Source organism: Anolis sagrei, chromosome 3 (genome assembly GCF_037176765.1).
Source record: "Anolis sagrei isolate rAnoSag1 chromosome 3, rAnoSag1.mat, whole genome shotgun sequence".
Classification (NCBI taxonomy): Eukaryota; Metazoa; Chordata; class Lepidosauria; order Squamata; family Dactyloidae; genus Anolis; species Anolis sagrei.
Genome location: NC_090023.1, coordinates 1,080,882 through 1,104,400, shown reverse-complemented (window position 1 = coordinate 1,104,400; position 23,519 = coordinate 1,080,882). Strand labels below are relative to the sequence as shown.

The 23,519-nt window shown below is 55.1% G+C and overlaps 1 protein-coding gene across 1 annotated transcript in view; it reads left to right on the top strand.

Annotated features, from left to right (window-relative positions):
- Nucleotides 1–23,320, top strand: part of DNHD1 (dynein heavy chain domain 1) — a 54,848-nt gene extending 31,528 nt beyond the window's left edge. Inside the window, exons 23-43 of the mRNA XM_067466385.1 lie at nucleotides 671–863; nucleotides 953–1,256; nucleotides 1,364–3,113; nucleotides 3,202–3,410; nucleotides 5,469–5,673; nucleotides 10,252–10,354; nucleotides 10,676–10,825; nucleotides 14,450–14,632; nucleotides 15,286–15,717; nucleotides 15,809–16,250; nucleotides 16,337–16,483; nucleotides 16,585–16,818; nucleotides 18,041–18,219; nucleotides 18,336–19,334; nucleotides 19,446–19,620; nucleotides 19,725–19,811; nucleotides 19,949–20,150; nucleotides 20,467–20,558; nucleotides 21,754–21,906; nucleotides 21,991–22,730; nucleotides 22,807–23,320. Of these exons, the coding sequence (XP_067322486.1) occupies nucleotides 671–863; nucleotides 953–1,256; nucleotides 1,364–3,113; nucleotides 3,202–3,410; nucleotides 5,469–5,673; nucleotides 10,252–10,354; nucleotides 10,676–10,825; nucleotides 14,450–14,632; nucleotides 15,286–15,717; nucleotides 15,809–16,250; nucleotides 16,337–16,483; nucleotides 16,585–16,818; nucleotides 18,041–18,219; nucleotides 18,336–19,334; nucleotides 19,446–19,620; nucleotides 19,725–19,811; nucleotides 19,949–20,150; nucleotides 20,467–20,558; nucleotides 21,754–21,906; nucleotides 21,991–22,730; nucleotides 22,807–23,151 (7,324 nt within the window). The 3' untranslated portion in view covers nucleotides 23,152–23,320. The remainder of the gene's footprint in view (nucleotides 1–670; nucleotides 864–952; nucleotides 1,257–1,363; nucleotides 3,114–3,201; nucleotides 3,411–5,468; nucleotides 5,674–10,251; nucleotides 10,355–10,675; nucleotides 10,826–14,449; nucleotides 14,633–15,285; nucleotides 15,718–15,808; nucleotides 16,251–16,336; nucleotides 16,484–16,584; nucleotides 16,819–18,040; nucleotides 18,220–18,335; nucleotides 19,335–19,445; nucleotides 19,621–19,724; nucleotides 19,812–19,948; nucleotides 20,151–20,466; nucleotides 20,559–21,753; nucleotides 21,907–21,990; nucleotides 22,731–22,806) is intronic.
- Nucleotides 23,321–23,519: the final 199 nt, after the last annotated feature.

Sequence of the window (23,519 nt, the reverse complement as noted above, 5' to 3'; positions counted from 1 at the left end):
CCTCACCCAGGTGTGTCTGAAGGCAGAATGGTAGGAAGGCAGCCCAGAAGTGTATTGGAAGAGCAAGGTCAGCTGGGTCAGCTTGTTTCTATGGGAGGACAAGGCGGGGCTCTCTTTGGGGTCTACCACAGCTGCACAGCACCCCACCCCACCGAAAATGATATGGGATGGGCAACACCTGGCTTGACAACAGTCAACGTCTAAGAGAATTAGAAGTTTTAGGAGACCACAAGTTAAATATGAGTAAACAATGTGAGTCTAGTCTGTAGATTGAGGGAAGGCACAATCCCACTCCATTCTGCCTCTGTCATATCTGTTTCTTCTACTCATTGTGTCTTTCTCAGAATCATGGTGTGAAATAGTCCCCTCCCTTTGCAGGTGCATGTGGTTTTATGTCAAGATGGGCTTTTCCTTGATTGGAAGAGCTGTGTGGGACTAGGAGGTGGTCTGTGACCTCCATTTGTGGGACATACCATACATAAAGAACGTTCTGTGGGCCCTTGGGAGGAGGGCTGGAAAGGTTAGCTCTTCTTCCTATTAGATGGGAGCCAAAGGAGGGTCCACCTGCAGGTAGAAACTTCTAGGTAATGAGTGGAAGGCAGTATTCTTGGGGTGGGTGGCTGCATGAAACACGAAGCTTCCCGGTATGATCCCCTCTCCCTCTGCTCAGGCACTGGCCTTGTTTTGACCGCTTGGTCCGCCGGACCCTACTCAGCAGCAGCTGGCTCATAGAGCTTCCCTCCGCGGACTCAGTCTTCGACCTCTGCCCCGTCGTGGAGAGCGGTCGCCTAGAGCCCTTCATAGGGTCCTTTTTGCCCCAACGTGTCAAGGCCAACCCCGCGAGCTTCTCAGTCCTGCCGCAGGTAAGGGGGAAGCGTAGCTGTCTCCTTGGGAGCGAGAGAAGCACTGTGCCTTCCTTCCTTCCCGGCATGAGAGACACTTTCCCTTGCAGTACGAACGGGTGTTCTTTGTGGTGGACCTGCTCCTGGGCGCAGACCAGCCGGTCCTCCTGGTCGGGGAGCCCGGCTCCGGGAAGACCTCTTTTGCCGAGATGCTGGTACAGCCCAATTTCCTTTATCATCGGATATGCCTCACGCCGGCCCACAGTGCCCCCCACTTGCGGCAGCTGCTGCTCCGGAGGTTCCTCAGTGCGGCGAGAGAGAAGAGCCTTTTCCCCGGAGGCAAGCCAGTCAGGGGCACAGCTGCCAAGGCTGGCTGTCTTTTCTTTGTGGAGGACCTGCACATGGCTTTTGTAGGTGAGAGGATCCCGCCGTAGCAGCCTCTCCCTTTGCCCCGGCTCCTAGAGGGCTGGTCTCCCAGTTTGTACCACAACAACGGCTTCACCTGCTCTCCTCCCTTTCAGACCCAACCCGTGGATCCAGTCCCGTTGTAGAAACCCTGCGCCAGGCTCTGGCACAACAACAGTTCTATCATTCAGAGACCCTGGAGCTGCAGAACTGTCCGGCCACAGGCTTCAACTGCTTTGGCACCCTGTCCGTGCCCATGACTGGGACACGGCCCCTTTGCCCTCGTTTCGGGCGGCTGTTCAGCACTGTGGGGCTGCCCCCGGTGACCAGGGACTCACTTTTATGCATGCACACAGGCACCATCCTCGCCTGGTTGGAAAAGTTCCCCATGCTGACGCGGCACGGCGACCTGGCATCCTCCATTGTGCGGGCAACCGCTGAGACCTACGATGCAGCCAGGAAACAGTTCCAGCCTTCTCCCGCCTGCTGCCTCTTCCAGTTCTCTTTGCACGCCATTCAGAAGGTGATCAAGGGCATGCTGCTGCTGCGGCCCCGTCCAGGCATTCACCTCTCCAGCCCCCTGGATGACTACAGCTCCAAGGCGGTGGTCAACCGGCGCACCTCTGCCTTGAGCCGGATGCTCACGGGGCCGGGCTACACCACGATCCTCAGTGTCCGACTCATTGTGCGTCTGTGGATGCACGAGAGCCTGCGGGTGTTCTGCGATCCGCTTCGGGGCGAGCGCCAGCGTGAGCAGTGTGGGCAGATGCTGATGGAGATTGCCACGGCCACTTTCTGTGCCAAGAGGCAGTTTGCGCACATGGTGCCTTCCTTTGGCCCCGAGTGCTCTCACCTCCCCAGTCGAGGCAACGTCACCTTCCAACTTTCCAGCATCTCTGCCGTCTGTGTCGCTGAAGACGAATTGCCTGATAAAGAGGATCTCTTGCTAAGTGCGCACTTTGAGCAGGGTTTCTTCACCACTGATGAGCGGGACTATTGTGACCCCTGGGACCCTGTGGAGCAGGCAACGGCTCTTGCGCTTGAGCGTCCTGCACCAGCCGCAGCCCCAGACAAAGACCCTCCCCCAGTGCCAGTGCCTGAGTGTGAAGCCTCTGAGGTGGACACTGAGGACTCAGAGGCTGGGAAGAAATTGGAGGCCGGCTCAGAGGGGAGCACGCCGGAACCACCGCAGGTGGGTGAGCCTCCTGGCTCTCCCCGTCGCCCTTCCTCCATGCGAGTCAGGCACCGGCTCTTGTCCCGGAAGGAAACCTCCGGCCCGTTGTTGCCGCCACACCTCTTGCTGCTGCAGGCCGAGTCCGTGAGGGACATTGTCTTCAGCAAGGACCTGGGCCCGGATGCCTACCGTTCCTCAGCTCATAACCCTTATCAGGAGAAGGTCTGGAAGACCCTGGAGAGCCAGCTGGCCCCCACCATACCCTCCGATTTCATGTTGTGCACCGAGGGGCTGAGGCATGTAGTGCGCCTGAGCCGCGTCCTTTACGGCCCTGACAGACATGCGGCCCTTGTCTCCTTCAGTCGATGCACAGGGCGGCAGTCTTTGGTGGCCCTGGTGGCACGTGCCACCGCCTCCCTGGTCATGGAGCTGCCGGCCAAAGCAGATGAGGCAGAGACACTCATGTTAATGCGGCAGGCCACCTGGGAGGCGGGCATCAAGGGGAGCCGGGTGCTGCTGATGGTGCATCCTGGGATACGGCTGGCCAGCTTGCACCTAGTCCTGGCGCTGATGACAGAGGGCACATGCCCGGGGCTTTACAGCCCAGAAGACGCTGTGTCCATCATCCCGGCCATGCTGCAGGAGAACCCCACCATCAAGCGGACCATGCGAGACGAGATCATTATCCAAAAGTATGTTGGGGGAGGCGGGGGGCGTAAGGAAGACTAAAGCCAGTGGTGGCCCCTGGATCCCTAGCCCCATCTATGGCTTTCTCCATAGGTTCTTCCAGTTTGTGCGCTCCAACCTGCACGTGCTGCTGTTGCTGGGGGGGATGAGGCCCTTGGCACTGCCTCCACTGACAGCCATGGCCCTGGCCCAGCTGCTCTGCTGCCTGGAGGTGTACCAGCCCTGGAGCCACGCCTCGCTGGAGGAGGTGACCGCCAAACACTTCAAGAAGCACCTCAAGCAGTCCGCACGGCTTACCCGAGGTAGGAGCCTGACCTGGGTCTCGGCTCAGCTCACCCTGTCCTCCATGGGCAGTTTATTTATTTATTTATTTACGTCACTTATATCCCGCCCATATCAGCCCGCAGGCGACGCAGGGCGGTCTACGTATCGGCACAATTCGATGCCATCAATACAATACAAAAGCAAAAACAGTTAAGTGCAATTAGACAAAAAAAGACAGTGCAATACAGTGCAATAACAATTTAAAAAGAGCGATATCCTCTCGTTCCAATCCTCGTCCATTTCATCGTCTTGGCCGTTCCTGGGTCATTCTCCATCTCAAGCTTGACTATCTATTCCGGGGTTCCGAATGCCTGCTCGAAGAGCCAGGTTTTCACTCTCTTACGAAAGGTCAGGAGGGAGGGGGCAGATCTAATATCCCTAGGCAGGGAGTTCCACAGCCGAGGGGCCACCACAGAGAAGGCCCTGTCTCTCGTCCCCGCCAAGCGTGCTTGCGAAGCAGACGGGATCGAGAGTAGGGCCTCCTCAGATGATCTTAACTTCCTGGAGGGTTCGTAGGAAGAGATGCGTTCGGATAGGTAGGCTGGGCCAGAACCGTTTAGGGCTTTATAGGCTAAAGCCAGCACTTTGAATTGGGCCCGGTAGCAAACTGGCAGCCAGTGGAGCTGGCGCAGCAGAGGAGTTGTGTGCTCCCTGAGCCCCGCTCCTGTTAGCAACCTGGCTGCTGCACGCTGGACCATTTGAAGCTTCCGGGCCGTCTTCAAAGGCAACCCCACGTAGAGCGCGTTGCAGTAATCTATGCGGGATGTTTCCTCACAATCGTCTGCAGGTGGGCAGAGGCAGCGCTGGTTTCCTCTCAGCTTTCATGTGCCGCACATGCTTTCTCCCTTTTGGGGGGACATCCAAACTCGGAAGTGTCAAGGTTGCTTCTGAAACCCACCCCCAGTTTGACATTTGGACCTGGAAGAGGCAGGTGGGGTCGCTCTATAAATACATAAAATGCAGCGAGCAGATTTCTGCTCAGCCTTCATGGGGAGGGAGGATGGCTACCCATCACCCTGCCTCCCTGCTCCCTTTCGTGCCTCCATTCCCCTGGCAACTAGCCAAGCCCTATGGAGTGCTGGACAGGGGCAGACATTCCACAGTGACCGTCCATTGCCCATCTACAGAGGCACTCTGTCCTTCCGAGGTCGTTTGCACCTTGCTTCCCCTTTCCATCCTCAGAGGCAGGCTCGGGCATCACAACCATCCCGTGTGGCATTTTTGAACCAGAGTTTCACTTGATCGGTCTTGGCCTGCCACTCGGCCGGAGTTCTCCTTCCGGCTGGGATGCCTGAGTCCTTCCAGAAGGCTCCTTGTGGCCACTGGTTGACTTCACTGGACATACTGGGGGCAGGGCGGGGGACTAGGGAAGTTGGTGTGTGTGTGGGGGGAGGGGGCTGGAGAGGGTGTGTGTGTTTGTGTGTGTGTGTGGAGAGTCTCGAGGGTCTTAACTCAATCCCAGCATATCTCCCCATGAATTCTGCTACTGCTCAAAAGAGTGCACTCGTGGCGTCCCAACTGGAGTTACTTATCTGTCCGCCAGACCTGTAGCTGGGGGGGGGGGGGGGGGTATTAGGGGTTCAACCCCCCCCCCCCCTGAAAATTTTCAGGTTAAAAAAAACCTGGTTTACTCATGATTTTCAACTGGTTAACCAAATCCCCATGCTAAGTCTATGACACGCAAAAAATTAAGAGTCCCCCCCAGAACTGCAAGCACTATCTCAGGCAAATATTGACAATTTATTCACACAGTCATTACTTGCAGCAATAGCCGATGTAGCGAAGCAACCAAGTTTTTTTTGGGGGGGGGGGATGTTGAATGCTCTCATTAAGGAGGCCAGACTTGGTGGAAGTGGTTGACAGGCGGAGCTGCACGCTATTGAAGGCTGCTCTGCCCTCTGCTGTGCTCTTGGCTTCAGTGTGAGCTAGGAGGCAGAGCACCCCCGAAATTTTAACCCCCCCCCCCAAATGTTCAACCCTCCTTTTTCTGGCTACGGCCCTGCTGTCCACCTACCTTCTTGCCTGTCATCTCTTAGAACTGCCGTCCCTGTATGCCCACAAGGACCTCTTGCGCCGCTTGACCAAGGCCGCTGCCCGCGTCCACTCCTCGGCTGTTGCCTACGCCGCTTTCCTGAACACCCACCTGCCCCTGATCAGCCCAAAGAATCTGATGGATTTTCTGGACGCCTTCATCGTGCTCTTGGACTCCATGCAGGAGCAGAACAGCAAACACATTGAGAGGTCAGTCCGGCTCCTCCGGTGGGAAAGGAGGCTTCTGGGGGTCTTTCAGGTGCTTCCCTGGGCCTCGGCACACGCGACTCCTCACGATGTCCACTACAGCATTTTGCTACCTTGCCTAGTCAGTTTGAAAATCATAGAACCATAGAATCAAAGAGTTGGAAGAGACCTCCTGGGCCATCCAGTCCAACCCCATTCTGCCAAAAAGCAGGAATATTGCACTCAAATCACCCCTGACAGGTGGCCATCCAGCCTCTGTTTCAAAGCTTCCAAAGAAGGAGCCTCCACCACACTCCCTACGGGGCAGAGAGTTCCACTGCTGAACAGCTTCCTCTCATGTATTTATACACGGCTATCATATCTCCTCTCAGCCTTATCTTCTTCAGGCTAAACATGCCCAGCTCCTTAAGCCGCTCCTCATAGGGCTTGTTCTCCAGACCCTTGATCCTTTGAGTCGCCCTCCTCTGGACACATTCCAGCTTGTCAATATCTCTCTTGAATTGTGGTGCCCAGAATATCCCAGGTGTGGTCTAACCAAAGCGGAATAGAGCATGGGGAGCATTACTTCCCTAGATCTAGACACTGGGCTCCTCTTGATGCAGGCCAAAATCCCATTGGCTTTTTTTGCCGCCACATCACATTGTTGCCTTAACAAATATAAACTTACTAGTATTTCAATGGGAAGTGTGGGCCTGTTTGTGGCTGATGAGATAGGATTGTTGTTGTTGTTGTTGTGTGCTTTCAAGTCGTTTCAGACTTAGGTTGACCCTGAGCGAGGGCCAGATAAATGACCTTGGAGGGCCGTACCCGGCCCTCCGGCCTTAGCTTAAGGACCCCTGGCATAAACAAACAAACAAAACCCGTAAACAAATGAGGCATTTCTTAAAAAGGATTTCTCAGCCCAGAGATCCAGCGGTGGGTCTGAACTGACCCAAGCTCAAAGTGACAAAAAGAACTTTTTTTGGTAGTAAAATAATATGGTTCCACTAATTACACAAACGTTTCCATGACACAAATCAAGTTCTTCATACTCCCTTCATTGCTTCCATGCTGAGCTTCTTCCTCATGCGGAGAACCAGCTACACTCTCACAACATCCTCTCACACCAAAATTACAAAAGAGCTTCACATAGTAGCTTTACACACAGCTTTACACACGAGGCCTTGCAACTTGGGACTCTCTCACTGAACCTTCACAGAGATCTACCTCATACTCCTCAGGACAATGCTTGCTTCGGCCCACTGGCTCTAACTGGCTTCGGCCTGCTCACTCTCCTCAGGACGATGCTTGCTTTGGCCCACTGACTCTAACAGGCTTCGGCCTACTAACTCTCCTCAGGATGACACTAGCTTTGGCCCACTGACTCCTAACAGGCTTTGGCCTACTCACTCTCCTCAGAATGACACAATCTTTGGCCCACTAACAGGCTTCGGCCTACTCACTCTCCTCAGGACCACACTAGCTTTGTCCCACTGACTCTAACAGACTTCGGCTTACTCTTTCCTATCAGGATGACACTAGCTTTGGCCCACTGACTCTTAACAGGCTTCGGTCTATTCACTCTCCTCAGGATGACACTAGCTTTGGCCCACTGACTAACAGGCTTCGGCTTACTCTTTCCTATCAGGACAACACTAGCTTTAGCCCAGTGACTCTAACTGGCTTTGGCCTACTCAATCTCCTCAGGACGACACTAGCTTTGGCCCACTGACTCTAACTGGCATTGGCCTACTCAATCTCCTCAGGACGACACTAGCTTTGGCCCACTGACTCTAACTGTCTTTGGCCTACTCAATCTCCTCAGGACGACACTAGCTTTGGCCCACTGACTCTAACTGGCATTGGCCTACTCAATCTCCTCAGGACGACACTAGCTTTGGCCCACTGACTCTAACTGTCTTTGGCCTACTCAATCTCCTCAGGACGACACTAGCTTTGGCCCACTGACTCTAACTGGCTTTGGCCTACTCAATCTCCTCAGGACACTAGCTTTGGCCCACTGACTCTAACTGGCTTTGGCCTACTCAATCTCCTCAGGACGGCACTAGCTTTGGCCCACTGACTCTAACTGGCTTTGGCCTACTCAATTTCCTCAGGACAATACTTGCATCGGCCCACTGACTCTAACTGGATTTGGCCTACTCAATCTTCTCAGGACGACACTAGCTTTGGCCCACTGATTCTAACTGGCTTTGGCCCACTAGTAGGCTTCAGCCTGCTTACTTTCCTCAGGACGACACAAGCTTTGGCTCACTGACTCTTAACAGGCTTCAGCCTGCTCACTCTCCTCAAGACAACACTAGCATTGGCCAACTAACTCCTAAAGGCTTTGGCCCACTAACTCTAACAGGCTTCGGCCTACTTACGCTCCTCAAGATGACCAGAGGTTGGGAACCACTGATCTAGATGTTCTCCGACTCCCTGCCTGTGAAGGGTCCATTAAGGCAGGCTGGGCAGATGCAGTTTCTTTGGGGGTTGCAAGTGTTGCGGCTTTAGATAAAGCATACAATTGCACTTAGTAACAGTAAATGCCTCACAGGTACTTCAGAATAAAGTGCGCCCACCAAGAGACCTCAGGGATCCAGGCAGAGGCTGCAAGGCTTGGATCAGAGTCCTCACGGTCACTGCCTGGAGCTGCCAAACCTCACAACGAAGAGTGCCCCAAGACCTCCATGCCGAGCGGCCCAAAAAACAAGGAGGCATTGCGGGAGCCCGGAAGCGAGTCCCTGCTCCCCCTGATGCCAATGTGGCTGGTTACTCTCCTTTGGGGTGACTAACTTAGGCGATCCTTCATAGTCCAAGGATGATGGTCCTCCAAGTGTAGTATCCTGGCAGTGGGTCCGTAGGTGGCTGTGGAGCCCTATTCTTGACCTGCATGTTCTCCCGGAGTGAGGGCATTGGTTTCCAGGTGGAAGGTGGTCCCCGTCGAGGTTGGCTTTATGTGGCTTCCTCTTGACACGTTTCTCTCTTTCACCCTCCATTCGTGCTTCTTCAAATTCTGCAGCACTGCTGGTCACAGCTGACCACTAGCTGGAGCGCTCAAGGGCCAGGGCTTCCCAGTTCTCAGTGTCTATGCCACAGTTTTTGAGGTTGGCTTTGAGCCCATCTTTCAATCTCTTTCCCTGCCTACCAACATTCCGTTTTCTGTTCTTGAGTTCGGAGTATTATTATTATTATTATTATTATTATTATAACTTTATTTGTACCCCGCTAGCATCTCCCAAGGGATTCGATGCGGCTTACAGTAGGCCGAAGCCCAAACAATACAACAATACAACAATACAATACCTAGCAAACAAAACAGTTAAGCAGAAAGCAAACAAATAGCAATATCCACTATTAAGACATTATTAAAAACTGAGCCGGCCAGAGTGGGGTACAGGGTTAAAAATGCTGATGTGTCGGAGGAATATGGGATTATAGTATATAAGTGCGGTGTGCAAAGTGTGGTGATCTTGGTTCTGCTAAAGTGCTTCTGGGATTTGGTAGTGGGGTTCCTAATCTGAAAAGGCACATTGGAACAGCCAAGTTTTCAATTTCTTTCTGAAGACTGCCAATGTAGGGGCTTGTCTGAGGTCTTTCGGGAGGGTGTTCCACAGGCGTAGAGCAACTGCTTTGGAAGACGGTGGTCGGGCATCCGGACAACATGGCCGGTCCAGTGGAGCTGATGGCGGAGGACCATCGCTTCAATGCTGGTGGTCTTTGCTTCTTCCATCACACTGACGTTTGTCCGCCTGTCTTCCCAAGAGATTTGCAGGATTTTCCGGAGGCAGCGCTGATGGAATCGTTCCAGGAGTTGCATGTGACATCTGCAGACAGTCCACGTTTTGCAGGCGTAGAGCAGGGTTGGGAGGACAATGGCTGTGTAGACAAGCCCCTTGGTCTCCCTACGGATGTCCCAGTCCTCAAACACTCTCTGCTTCATTTGGAAAAATGCTGCACTCGCAGAGCTCAGGCGGTGTTGAATTTCAGTGACAATGTTGACTTTTGTGGAGACGTGGCTGCCAAGGGAGCGGAAGTGGTCCACATTTTGTAATGTTACACCACTAAGCTGTATCTCTGGCATTGGAGAGGGGTTGGCAGGTGACTGCTGGAAGAGCACTTTGGTTGTCTCAAGGTTTAATGACAGGCCGAGCTTCTCGTATGCTTCTGTGAAGGTGTTTAGAGTGGCTTGTAGGTCTTCTTCTGAATGCACATAGATGACATTGTCATCAGCATACTGGAATTCTATAATAGATGTTGTTGTAACCTTGGTTTTGGCTTTCAGTCTGCTGAGGTTAAATAGCTCGCCATCTGTCTGATAGATTATTTCCACTCTGGTGGGAAGCTTCCCATCAACAAGGTGAAGTACTTACTTAGGCGATCCCTCGTTGGACGTGTAAGATGGTCTTCCATCATGGGTTTCCTTGTGGGTCCGTATGTGGCTGTGGAGCCCTATTCTTGCTCTGCATCTTCTTCCACAGTGAGGGCATTTTCAGTTTCCAGGTGGGAGGTGGTCCCGGTCGGGGTGAAGTATCATAACAATGGAGACGGAGAATAAGGTTGGGGCAATAACACATCATTTCTGTTTGATACCTTCAGGGTGAAGCTGGCGCTGGTCAAGATGGGCGAAGTGAGCAAGAAGCAGCAGGAGCACACGCGGGACGCCCGCTTCTTGCAACAAAAGCTGGTCAAGATCAAGGAGGTGAGGACCTCGGAGCAGCAACAGGGCTTGTTGAGTGCCTGCCTACCTTACTTTGCGGGGTTAGTCTGTTTCTGACATGGCATTAGACCTGAGGACACTCTCCTCCTCATCCCTTGTCTCTGGGGAGATCCACGGACAGCTGAAACTCTGCCTCCTGGGGTTTAAGTTGGGACAAAGACCCATCAGTGCTGGGCATCCTCCTTCCATGCACCAAGTACCCTTTGTGCTCACGGCCACCGAGGAGGCCATTACAGCCACTTGTGCCATTGGCCTTGAGGTCCTGTCTGGCCCAGTGTACGCCTCACCCCGTCTCTCTTGCAGCAAATGGTGCAGAGCCAGCGGGAAATTGAGCGGGAGCAGGAGGTGCTGCGGCAGCAGGAGAAGGAGTGCCAGGAGTACGAGGCCCGCATTGAGGCCCTGACCCAGGAGAGGGAGGTCCTGGAGAAGGAGAAGGAGACGGCCATGAAGAAGGTGCTCCCGCCTCGCTCTGGGGCTCCGTGGGTCTGGGGTTGTGGGGAGGGGGCTCCTCAGCTCCACCTTGAGGGAGGGAGGAACTGTCTGGAATACTTAGAAATGTATTTCATGTTGGGTGAATAGGCTTAACAAGAACAACAAAAAGTCACAAAAGTAGATAGCAGAGCAGCTTATTTAGCAGCAGCAGCGTGACCCAGAACCAGTAGCCAGTATAAGACAAAATAAAAACACACCAGACTATTGTTCTCTTCCTTCGGAGGCCTTTCTTGTAGAAAAATAATATTGAAAGGGTCTTTGAGTGAAATTTGCAAATGTTAAGCAAGGGAGGGGCTTTGAATGAAGTTAACAGCAAAAGAGAAACATACCCTTTCTCTGTAGAAAAAGAGCAACACGGAAGAAAATGTTTTTAAGAAACAAGATGTGACATGTAGAGGTTGGAAGTTGTATTGTGGTTAAGTTCAAAGGTTGTGGTTAAGCGCAGAGTCTGCAGGTACAAGAAGGTACTTTCCATCAAAAGGACAAGGGAGGGGGCTGGAAAGAGAGTACTTTCCATGACAAAAAAAAAGTTCTTGTTTAGTTGAGGTTATTGGTGGTCAAAAAGCCAAGGGGGCACGGCAGTCACTGGAAGGGTAGCATCTGCGTATGCTGCCAGACTGTCCGTCTTCTTCAAGAAGAAACTAAAATAAACCTTGTATTGTCGAAGGCTTTCATGGCTGGAATCACTAGGTTCTTGTGGGTTTTTTCGGGCTATAGGGCCATGCCTCTAGAACATGGCCCTATAGCCCGAAAAAACCCACAAGAACCTAAAATAAACCTTGTTTTTAAATCTTTTTTTGGGACTGTGTCCTTATTATTATTATTATTATTAACTTTATTTGTACCCCGCTAGCATCTCCCGAAGGACTCGATGCGGCTTACACAGGCCGAAGCCTCAAACACAATACAAAAGAAAACATATCACAGCAATATCAAAACAATTAAGCAAAATAAACAACAATGACATACATCAAGACACTATTAAAACTGGTTCGGCCGGCGCAATGGGGTACAGGGTTAAAAGTGCTGATATGGCAGGAGGAACGTAGGATTAAAGTGTGATGTGCAGCAACATTTGTTGTGCTAAAGTGCTTCCAGGACTTGGGATGGGATTCCTAGTTTGGGAAGGCACAACGGAACAGCCAAGTTTTTAAATTCCTTTTGAAAACGGCTAGAGTGGGGGCCTGTCTGAGATCTTTTGGGAGGGCGTTCCAAAGTCTGGGGGCCGCCACGGAAAAGGCCCTGTCACGCGTCCCCACCAAGCGCGCTTGCGACGTGGGTGGGATCACGAGCAGGGCCTCTCCGGATGACCGTAACGAGCGTGTGGGTTCGTAGATGGAGATGCGGTCACGCAGGTAGGGTGGTCCCAAACCGTTCAGGGCTTTATAGGTGAGCACCTGCACCTTGAATTGGGCTCGGAAGATGAATGGCAGCCAGTGGAGCTCCTTAAACAGAGGGGTAGACCTCTCTTGATAATGAGCTCCGGTTAGCATCCTGGCTGCTGCACGTTGGACCAATTGCAGTTTCCGGGCCGTCTTCAAGGGTAGCCCCACGTAGAGCGCATTGCAGTAATCCATTCTAGAGGTGACCTTCCTTTCGTGTTCCCGTGATGTGGACCTAAGAAGACCCAATTTAGGGTCTCTAACAATATGGTTACAAAAACAAACAAGGTTTCCATAAACAAAATTCTTTATACTTCCTTGTTATATCTTTGCCTCGGCTTCTTGACTTCATGCTGGGCTTGATAAAGAACATACAACAAACTTCAAACTGAAGCAGCTCTCTCCTTGGAGCAGTCAAACACAGCACTCCTTACACTGAGGCATTCTTCACACAGGAGTAAGTCTTCACGCGGGAGGAGCAAGTACCTTACTTTCGTGTCCCACTAGAAGACACACCTGCTTATACTACCCTATGTACATATTACCCTATGTACGCCGCTTACCTTCGTGTCCCACTAGAAGACACACCTGCTTATATTACCCAATGTACTGGCACCGAAAGAGTTAAAATGATGCAACAACTAAGCAAAAAAGTCAAACCTGTGTTTGACTACTCCAAGGAGAGAGCTGCTTCAGTTTGAAGTTTGTTGTATGTTCTTTATCTACATGAGAGAGAAGCCCAGTGTGAAGTCAAGAAGCTGAAACTAAGATATAACAAGGAAGTATAAAGTATTTTGTTTATGGAAACCTTGTTTGTTTTTGCAACTAAAAATACGCTGTTAATTTTCAATGTTTCAATCCATTTTTAGTGAGGCAGATTGCATCAGATTGCACTTTCAGAGAAAAAAGTAGGCACACACACCTAGTACTGGTTTTATAACCAGTTCCAAGGGGGGCATTTACATTTACTCAGCATTCACGCCACATACATTCGTTCACACGCATAGTCATTGTCCTTCATCTTGGAAAGAGGTGGCAAGTGGACAGACTCATTTCTCATAGATATGACACTCTTTTCCAAGAGGAAAGGGCCTACTTGTGTAGCATTCTTTGCTGCCGTTGTTCTGGATTATTTTTACAACCTGTCATTCAGCTAAGATATTCTGAAACACCATCAATTGTGGGCAGATCTTATTTACCTTCCTTAACGTAAGGAACCATTGTTTTTGACTTCCTTCTTTTAAAGAATGGTTGTCTGAAATCATATAAACATGTGTGTATTGTTGAAGGCTTTCATGGCTGGAATCACTGGGTTGTTGTAGGTTTTTCGGGCTGTATGGCCTTGTTCTAGAAGCATTCTAGAACATACAGCCCGAAAAACCTACAACTAAACATATATGTTTATACCAAAAGTTCCCAGGACAGTTATTGTCAGCAGTTCACGTTTCCTCCATCAGCCCTTTCCATGTCACAATGAATTTTTCACTTCTTTTGTTTCTCCATAATATAATTTTTGAGGTTTTCCCATCATGGTCAACTGTGAATTGCACATATGGATGCGGTTTGCCATGCTGCCACATGGTCCACGCCACTTACCTTCGTGTCCCACTAGAAATTGGATGTCTCCTCCAAGAGGGATGCTTCATTTGGAAGGGCAGTCCTCTTCTCTGCGGTGGCATGATGCCCACCAGCCAGGGTTATTAGCTCGCTAGTCTACCATATGTGCGATTCACAGTTGACCGCGATGGAAAAATATAGGTTGTTTACCTGTAACTGTAGTTTCCAAGTGGTCACCTGTGAATTTGCACATCCCCGCCCATCCTCGCCTTGTCATGCCTCCTTTCTCTGGCTGCATTTTGCGGCGAAAGAGAACTGGAGGCTGTAGCTCTTCCCATTGGCTATATGTACTCTCAGGGGAGAGTGGGCGGGGCTACCACCAAAAATGTTTAACACCAAGGTAAGCGGCGTGGACCATGTGGCAGCACAACAAACCGCATCCATATGTGCAAATTCACAGGTGACCACTCGGGAAACTACAGTTACAGGTAAGCAACCTATATTCCAATGGTGTCTTCAGCTTTAGCAGGTCTTAATAGGCCCTTAGCCTGACCCTCAATTGTGCAATTTCTTTCAATTCACTCGTGACAGGACAGCTGCCCTCCCTCAAGGCCTCCTCTTCTCTTCCCTGCTCTCCTCTCTTCAGGTGCGCCACGACTACCAGACTGCCGTGGCCATGCTGCACCTGCAGGATGTGGAGGAACTGCGTAGCTACCGCCAGCCCCCAGCCACTGTGGTCAGGGTGACGGACATGCTCTGCCTGATGTTCCAGGAGGAGCCGGGATGGGAGAGCGCCAAGGTGCTCCTCAACAGGGAAGACTTCTACCAGGTGAGGAAGGCAGGAGCGCTTCCGCGGAGGCTCTCTAGCTGGTGGCCATGGGCTAATTGCACAGCGGTGCCTCTTGTGAACAGCCCCCATGCCTCTAGGGCTCGAGCCGTAAAAGTGTGGGCAAGCACCTAGCATGGTCAATGAAACTGGCAAAGCAGGAGCTGGATGGAAAAGCCAGGAGGGTCCAAACTCTTTGTGATACTCTAGCCCTCTCAGTGCTCCGGGCCTCTCAACTAGTATGCATGTCAATAGCCTTTGGGCCTATGGCAATCCCCTCAATGTCACAGCATGCCTTTCTTACACAAGGAGCGGTCAGAGGCGGTTTGCTACCGCCTTCTTGCCTGCTGGGCCCAGGCATTCTCCCATCCAAAGACTAGCCAGGCCTGAACCAGTGCAGGTGCCGCTTCCAAGGTCACACAGAACCTGAAGCCTTCAGGATATTAAGCCTTCCATGGGAGACGTGGGTCAGCGGGTGCAGTGGGACTCTTGGGTCTCACTCGCCCTGAGTGGTCTTGGGCAAGTCTTGCGTTCCCTCGCTCAGGAGTGTGTGATGTGCTCCTTATGAAGCAGGGAGCCTTGTCACAGGGAGGCCAGGAGTAGGGCTTGGCCTTCACACCCATGGCTCAGCTTGCGTACCTTGTGCTCCTCCCCAGGACCTGATCTTCTACCCAAAAGAGAACCTCTCCACGGAGCTCTTCAAGGCGCTGGGCCAGGCGCTGGCTGCGGAGGGCTTCACCGCAGAATTCCTCCGGAACACCAGCCAAGCCGTGGCAGCCCTCTGGCAGTGGATCTCCGCCATTTACCGGTACCATTCTGCGCTGCGCAACTGGCAACCGGCCATGTTGCAGCTGGAGCGCTGCGACGTGCAACTCAACACGGAAAAAATTCAACTGGGCGACCGGCGCCTGCACACGGAGCAGCTGAAGGAGGCCACACGGGCCCGGATCCAGGAGCTGAAGGAGAAGCAGGAGCGGCAGGAGAAACTGGTGCAGCAGCTCACACAATCCTTGCAGGCCAAGGAGGAGGCCTCCACGGTGGAGAGCTCTGTGGCAGAGCACCTGGTCAACTGGACCACACTCATCAAGGTGAGGGTCTAGGAGAAGCCCTGGGGCCTCAAGCGCAGCCTGGCGAGCTCGCCCTCAGAGTTCCTGAGCATGCACTCCCCTTCTGCCGCAGAGCCTGGAGCACTACCGCAGCACCGTGTATGGGAACGCGCTGCTGTGTGCGGCCACCGTCTCCTACCTGGGCCCCTTCCCTTCGTCCCGTCGGGAGGAGCTTCTGGAGAAGTGGCAAGCACTACTGGCCGGCTGCGAGGTCCCCCTGGAACCGGATGACATCTACCGGACCCTGCAGGCGGGTCTGCCCTGCCCTGGCCCGGCCCCCATCAGCCCCCCGTTGCTGGAGACTCAGCAGCCACTAGACGTGCTTTCCCTGCTCAGCTCCCCTGGGGAGCAGCGCATCTGGGATCGGCTCCACAAGCCCAAGGACCCGGAGAGCCGCCTCATGGCCACAATCCTGCTCTCCAGCCTTCACGCGCAAGCCCACCGGTGGCCCCTCTTGGTGGACCCCGACAGGCAGTCCCACATCTGGCTCCTCTCGACTTCCGTGCTAGAACAGCGTGAGTGGAGGCACACAACGGTTAGGCGGGTGGGCCAGGAGCCTCCCCAGGGACTGCTCAGCACTGACCCTGCCTCCTCTCACCAGAGGAATCCCAGGCCTATATCCTTGCGGAGCTTGTGCCGGAGATGGCAGAGCAGGGCGGCTGGGATGAGATCCCAGAAAACAACCTGGAAATCCTGTCGCTCACTGACCTTGATCTAGAGGACAGCCTCCGCAAGGCCATCAGAGAGAGTGAGTGGGCCAGGATGAGCCTCGGTGGGGTTGTAGGGGCCACATGGGACCCTCCTTTGGTGCCCAGAGGAGGTGAGAGTGCTCCCTGGGCACCCTTGCAGACGCGCCAGTGCTGCTGCTGAACTTCGAGAAGAACGTCCCATGGTGTCCGACCCTGCGGCAGCTGATGCAGAAGGAGTCCTTCCGGGGAACAGAGGGCGTTGTCCTCCCTGCCAAGCCGGGGGAGCTGCACCTGGAGAAGGAAGAGCAAGCGGAGGAGGCGGTGGAGTTGAAGCTGCTCCCTTCCTTCCAACTGTACCTCTGCACTGAGCTTCCTTTAGAGGCTTTGGCTGCAGGTAAGGGCACCCCACTGTCAAGACCTGCGGGAGGCAGGGGATTGGGGCCACCTGGCTGAGGGGGTGGCCGAGGAGACACTCCTAGAATCATAGAATCAAAGAGTTGGAAGAGACCTCATGGGCCATAATCCAGTCCAACCCCATTCTGCCAAGAAGCAGGAATATTGCATTCAAATGACCCCTGACAGATGGCCATCCAGCCTCTGCTTAAAAGCTTCCAAAGAAGGAGCCTCCACCACACTCCGGGGCAGAGAGTTCCACTGCTGAACGGCTCTCACAGTCAGGAAGTTCTTCCTAATGTTCAGATTGAATCTCCTCTCTTGTAGTTTGAAGCCATTGTTCCCTTGCGTCCTAGTCTCCAAGGAAGCAGAAAACAAGCTTGCTCCCTCCTCCTCCCTGTGGCTTCCTCTCACATATTTATACATGGCTATCATATCTCCTCTCAGCCTTCTCTTCTTCAGGCTAAACATGCCCAGTTCCCTAAGCCGCTCCTCATAGGGCTTGTTCTCCAGACCCTTGATCTGCTCCCTCCTCCCTGTGGCTTCCTCTCACATATTTATACATGGCTATCATATCTCCTCTCACCCTTCTCTTCTTCAGGCTAAACATGCCCAGCTCCTTAAGCTGCTCCTCATAGGGCTTGTTCTCCAGACCCTTGATCATTTTAGTCGCCCTCCTCTGGACACATTCCAGCTTAGAGTCAATATCTCTCTTGAATTGTGGTGCCCAGAATTGGACACAATATTCCAGATGTGGTCTAACCAAAGCAGATTAGAGCATGGGGAGCATGACTTCCCTAGATCTAGACACTAGGCTCCTCTTGATGCAGGCCAAAATCCCATTGGCTTTTTTTGCCGCTTCCTTGCGAAATCCCTCTTGGTACCATTGGGCCATTGGTGCCTGCAGTTGAGTTCGTAGAGTCCCCCTGCGAAGGTGGAAGGGTCAGAGGGGCAAATTGTCAGGTGAGGTCTCTTTGGACTCCCAAGAGATCATGGACCTTGGAGATAAAGGAGGGAGGCAATGAGATGTCACCTGCCAGTGGCGACCCCGAGTGGGGGGTCCTCACTGGCAAGACCCGGAGCTCAGAAAGAGGGGATACTCCAAGGGTTCCCTGCCTCCTGCCCTGTGGCAGGAGTCAGCATATCAACCAGTGGACTAATGGCCTCTTGACCAGCCTGTGGCTAAGCACCCCACCCTTGTCTCCTCCTCCTCCCCTTCACAGAGATGGACCAGGCAGTTCTGAAAAGCCTGAACATGATTGACCTCAGTCTGAGCCCGAAGGCACTGGAGAACCTGTTGCTGGGGGAGGTCCTGAAGGCCGAACGCCGGGAGACCCTGAAGAACCGGCAGGCTCTGCGTCTGGCTCTCCTGCACCTGGAGAGCAAGCTGGAGGCCACAGAGGTGAGGGGGGAGGGGGAAGAGGAGGACAGGAGAGGGCCGGGACTACTGCTCCCAGCCTTCTGTCAAGGCCCCTTGCCCCAGGCCACTTCCTCACTGGTCCTGGCTTCCCTCCACAGGAGGAGCTGCTGGAGCTGATCTCGCAGCCGCAGCGGTCGCTGCTGGAGGAGGAGAACTTCATGCCGATGGTGCGCCTCCTGCAGACCCAGATCCAGGCGCTGAAGGCTACCCACCAGCACATGGCTGCCCAGCACCGGGACCAGGCCGCAATCTGCGACAACTACCGGCGTGTGGCTCGGGTCGGGGTGGCCCTGCACCAGGCACTGCAGCAGGTGGCCCGCCTGCACCCGCTCTACCGATTCCCCTGCGAGACCTGCATCGAGTGGGTGCGCCAGGCCCTGGCTGCCACCAAGCGCCAGCAGGACGCCAGCAAGAAGGAGACGCTGGAGGCGCGGCTACTGGAGCTGAGCAAGGCCGTTCTGCGGCAGCTGCAGACCCAGGCCCTGCCCAGCCTGCGGGAGATTGACCGGCCCCTCTACCGCTTCCTGGGGTCCCTGGTCACCCTGCAAGGAGCCAGCCCGGGGGCACAGGCCCTCAGCCCCGTAGAGTGGCTGGCCTTTTGTGGGGGGCTGCGGGAGCCAGCCGCCAAGGCTCTGCTGCTGCTGCCAGAAGAGGAGGAGGGAAAGGGTGGCCCCCCATCCCCCAACTGGGTGGCCCCGGGACCGTGGGAGGAGTGCCATGCGCTGGAGCAGCTGCCGGGCTTCCAGGGGCTGCGGGCCTCACTGGTGGAGCAGAGCACACAGTGGCAGGAGTACCTGCGGCTGCCCTCCACGGTGGTGGGCCCTGCCCTGTGCCCCAGCCATGCCCACCTGGGCCCTTTCCAGCGTGCCATCCTGTGGCGTGTGCTGCGCCCCAACACCGTGAGCCAGGTCATGGCGCACTTGGCCACCTGCTTGCTGGGCTGGTCTCGGACGGATGAGACAGAGGCCGCCAACCCTCACGCCTGCAGCCGTCCCAATCGGCCCATCATCTTCCTCACCCCTCCCGCCGAGTCGGATGGCTCCTTCACCCTGCCTGTGCTGTGGATCCAGCAGCTGGCCGCCCAGCGGAAACGGGCGGTGAGGCCGTTGGGGATTGGCTTCTCGGGGAGGGGGCCGGCACTGGGCCGCCTTGGATGGCTCCCTTCCTCCCTCCCTCCCTGGGGGCTCAGCCTGGGTTCTGCCTTGCAGGGGAAGGTGGTGGTCATCTCCTTCGGCACTCCCGGCGCTGCCCGGCGCGTGTGGCGGACGCTCCCGGTCACCACCAAGAAGGGCAAGTGGCTGGTCCTGACCAACTGCCACCTCCAGGCCCAGTGGGACCCCGATGTGCTCCTCCAGTTCAACCAGCTGCTGAACACGCCGACGAGTAAGGGCTGGAAGCAGTGCTGTTCAGGAGCCCCCCTCCATTTATCTCCCCCTCCCCTTGGTTCCATAGTCCTGAGGTCCACCCCTGCGCTCTTCCCCATCCAGGTGTGACAGAACACCAGACCTTGGAAGTCCACCCCAAGTTCCGCCTCTGGCTCATCACGGCAGCCAATGCGCCCGAGTCGGTGCCAGGTACAGGGCAGGAGGCCGAAAGGGGCGCTGAGGGGAGCCGGAGTTTGGGCTGTGCCTGGAACCAGGCCCCATCCTCTCCGGCACAGAAGGGACGAGCCCTCTCGCCCGGGCACTGGATCTGCCCCTCTCTGACCCAGGGCCCGTCCACCGCAAGGCTGCCATCTTCTTCTGCGAGGAGCCGCTGGAGATGAAGGGCATCCTGATGCGCACACACCAGCGGCTGCAGGGACAGATGCACCGCCTGGACTCCAAGAAGACCCTCGCCTTCCTCGTCCTCCACGCCATCCTGGTTTTCCGGCAGAACTACAGCCGCTGGACTCAGGCCGCTGTGTACCTCTGGTGAGAAAGGGGGGTGAGGCCCAGTCGGTGGTGGTCCAGAACGGAAACCCTCAGTCGAGAAAAGGCCATCCTTTGGTGGGCTCAGTGTGTAAGATTGTCTCTCAATTGAAGTGGGTGGCCAGGGGGGGCAGCAGGCTGAATTATGGTAGTACCCCCCCCCCCCCACCCACAACACACCCAAGGCATCCCAGTGGAATAGTCTTCCCCAAGGGTAGAAGCAGCGCCACTCCTGGTGTGTCTGGTGGCACAAAGGAGGCGGGTCCAGGCCATCGTGTTCCTGGTCCACCTCAGTGCATGTGGATGTGTCTCCTGCCAGGAACCACGGAGAAGTGTCTCAGGGACTCCACATGAAAGAGAGGCTCAGACGGCTGCCTGAGAGGCCTTCGCGGGCTATGCAGGAACTGGCAGGTAGGTAGAATCATAGAATCTAAGAGTTGGAAGAGACCTCATGGGCCATCCAGTCCAACCCCATTCTGCCAAGAAGCAGGAACATCGCATTCAATTAACCATCCAGCCTCTGCTCAAAAGCTTCCAAAGAAGGAGCCTCCACCACACTCTGGGGCAGAGAGTTCCACTGCTGAACGGCTCCCACAGTCAGGAAGTTCTTCCTCATGTTCAGATGGAATCTCCTTTCTTGGAGTTTGAAGCCGTTGTCCCATTGCGTCCTAGTCTCCAAGGAAGCAGAAAGGAAGCTTGCTCCCTCCTCCTTCCTGTGGCTTCCTCTCACATATCTAAACATGGCTATCATATCCCCTCTCAGCCTTCTCTTCTTCAGGCTAAACATGCCTAGCTCCTTAAGCCGTTCCTCATAGGGCTTGTTCTCCAGACCTTTTATCATTTTAGTTGCCCTCCTCTGGACACATTCCAGCTTAGAGTCAATATCTCTCTTGAATTGTGGTGCCCAGAATTGGACACAATATTCCAGGTGTGGTCTAACCAAAGCAGAATAGAGGGGTAGCATGACTTCCTTAGATCTAGACACTAGGCTCCTCTTGATGCAGGCCAAAATCCCACTGGCTCTTTTTGCCGCCACATCACATTCCTGGCTCATGTTCACCTTCCTCCCCACGAGGACTCCAAGATCTTTTTCACACGTACTGCTCTCCAGCCAGGCCTCATCGTCCCCCATTCTGTATCTTTGCATTTCATTTTTCCTGCCAAAGTGGAGTATCTTGCATCTTGCAGGTAGGTAGGAGGGGAGGCCCAAGGGTGGGCAAGACAGCTAGATCAGCCCCTTCATCCCATAGTTCTTAATAGTTTAGCCTGACCTGGCTCTCTAGGGGTTGGGGTGGGGTTGGGGTGGGGAGAGCATGCCTGACCATGGCTGCTCGACACCTTCTTCAAACTACAAGAGAGGAGATTCCATCTGAACATTAGGAAGAACTTCCTGACTGTGAGAGCCGTTCAGCAGTGGAACTCTCTGCCCCGGAGGGAGTGTGGTGGAGGCTCCTTCTTTGGAAGCTTTTAAGCAGAGGCTGGATGGCCATCTGTCAGGGGTGATTTGAATGCAATATTCCTGCTTCTTGGCAGAATGGGGTTGGACTGGATGGCCCATGAGGTCTCTTCCAACTCTTTGATTCTATGATTCTTTGGGCCCCTGTAGGGGTCATGCTCTACGGTGGTCACGTACTGGACAGTGGAGATGCCGCGGCCATAGAGAGCCTGTGCCGTCAGTGCCTTGCGCCCGGTGCACACCTACAGCCGGGCAGCGGCCCCCAAAGGATCCTGGAGCTCGTCATTGGCCCCCCTACTTCAGGTAAGGGAAGGGAAGGAGGGGACGGAGAGGGGGCGCCTCGAGCCTCTCCCCAACCCGCCCTCGTCCTCTGCCTTGTCTCCTCAGGGCTCTCGGAAGAGGAGGCCTCGGCTGCCACGCAGGCCCGCATCGCGCAGCTCCCCAGCCCCATGGAGGCCTCCTGGGTGGGGCTGTGCAGCGGGCTGCGGCAGGAGATGCATGCGGCGCACAGCCAGGCCTTGCTCTTGGCGCTGTGGGCCTCCCAGGGCCTGTGGCAGCCCCCCGTGCCCCTCCTCCAGCGGCAGCAGCAGGAGCAGCGGGAAGCCCTGGAGCGGTTTGTGCGCGAGGGGCTGGCGCTGGCGCAGGAGCTGCAGGAGCAGCTGGAGCGCTGCGGGTGGGAGGCGGGGGAGCGCGGGTGCCCCCCTAAAGGCCAGCCCCGCCCCCGGCCCCGCCCCCTGCAGCGCTTCCTCCTGGAGGAGGGGGGCACCCTGCTGGCCCTCCTGAAGCAAGTGGGCCGGGACCTGCGCTGCGTGGAGGGCCGCCTGCAGGGGGAGTCCTGCTCGTCCGTTCGCTGCGGAGCCGTATTCCGGAAGCTGCTCCGGGGCCAGATGCCCAAGCCCTGGCTGCCCTTCGCGCCCACCGGCCCCCAGCCCCCTCGGCTATGGCTGGAAACCCTGCGCCAGCGCTGCCGGCTGCTCTGCCGGTACTTGGCCTGCATTGGGGGCCACCCGGTGACCCACTTCCAGCTGGCCGCCTTCCACCGGCCCCGCCACCTCTTCCTGGCCGTGCTGCAGGAGCGGGCCCGCACCGAGAAGCAGGCGGTGGACTGCTACCAGCTGGAGCAGAAGGTGAGTGAGGGCCGGGGGGACAGGGCTCAGATGGCCCTCCCCTGGGCTTGGTCCTGACCCAGCTTCGTGTCTGCAGGTCCTGCCGGGGGTGCTCCCGCCCAGCGAGGCTCCCGAGAGGGGAATCTACCTGAGCGGCCTGGAGGTGCACCACGCCCTGTGGCACAGCCGCAGTGGGTTGCTCCAGGAGACCCTCTCGGCCCAGCCCTGCCGCCTGCCCACCGTCTGGGTCCAGCCCATCCGCCGGCCCTGGAAGCGGACCTCCTTGCACCCCACTTATATGTGCCCGGTGTACCTGGGGGCGCCCGAGATGCCCGTGCTGCTCGACAGCCGGCAGGTGATCATGCACCTGCCCCTGCCTTGCAAGATGGCTCCGGAGTTGTGCGCCCAGCGGCGGGTGTTTGCCGTCAGCCTCTTGCAGTGAGAGCCCCGGAGGCAGGAAGACAGGATCGTTGCCATTGTTACTGTTGTTGCCATAGTGGATGTTACACTAGTACAAATAGTAGAAGCAGGAGTAGTAGTAACGCCTCACTTTCCAGACTCTGCCGATTGAAAGTCCCTCCCTTGCACCCAAGGCAATGCAATGATCCCAATTGAGGGGTGTGGGGGGTGGGGGGTAGGGAGTGGAAGGTTATTAGCACAAGCAAGCTGCGAACCAGATACAGAAATAAAGTGATATATTTTTGCGTGTGTACAAAAGCCAGCTCTGGTGCTTGCCCACCTGCCAGCCACTTTGGGCCCCTGATGTGCCCAGCTACATAAATAAGGTGCTCCCAGAGGCACCCCCACCCT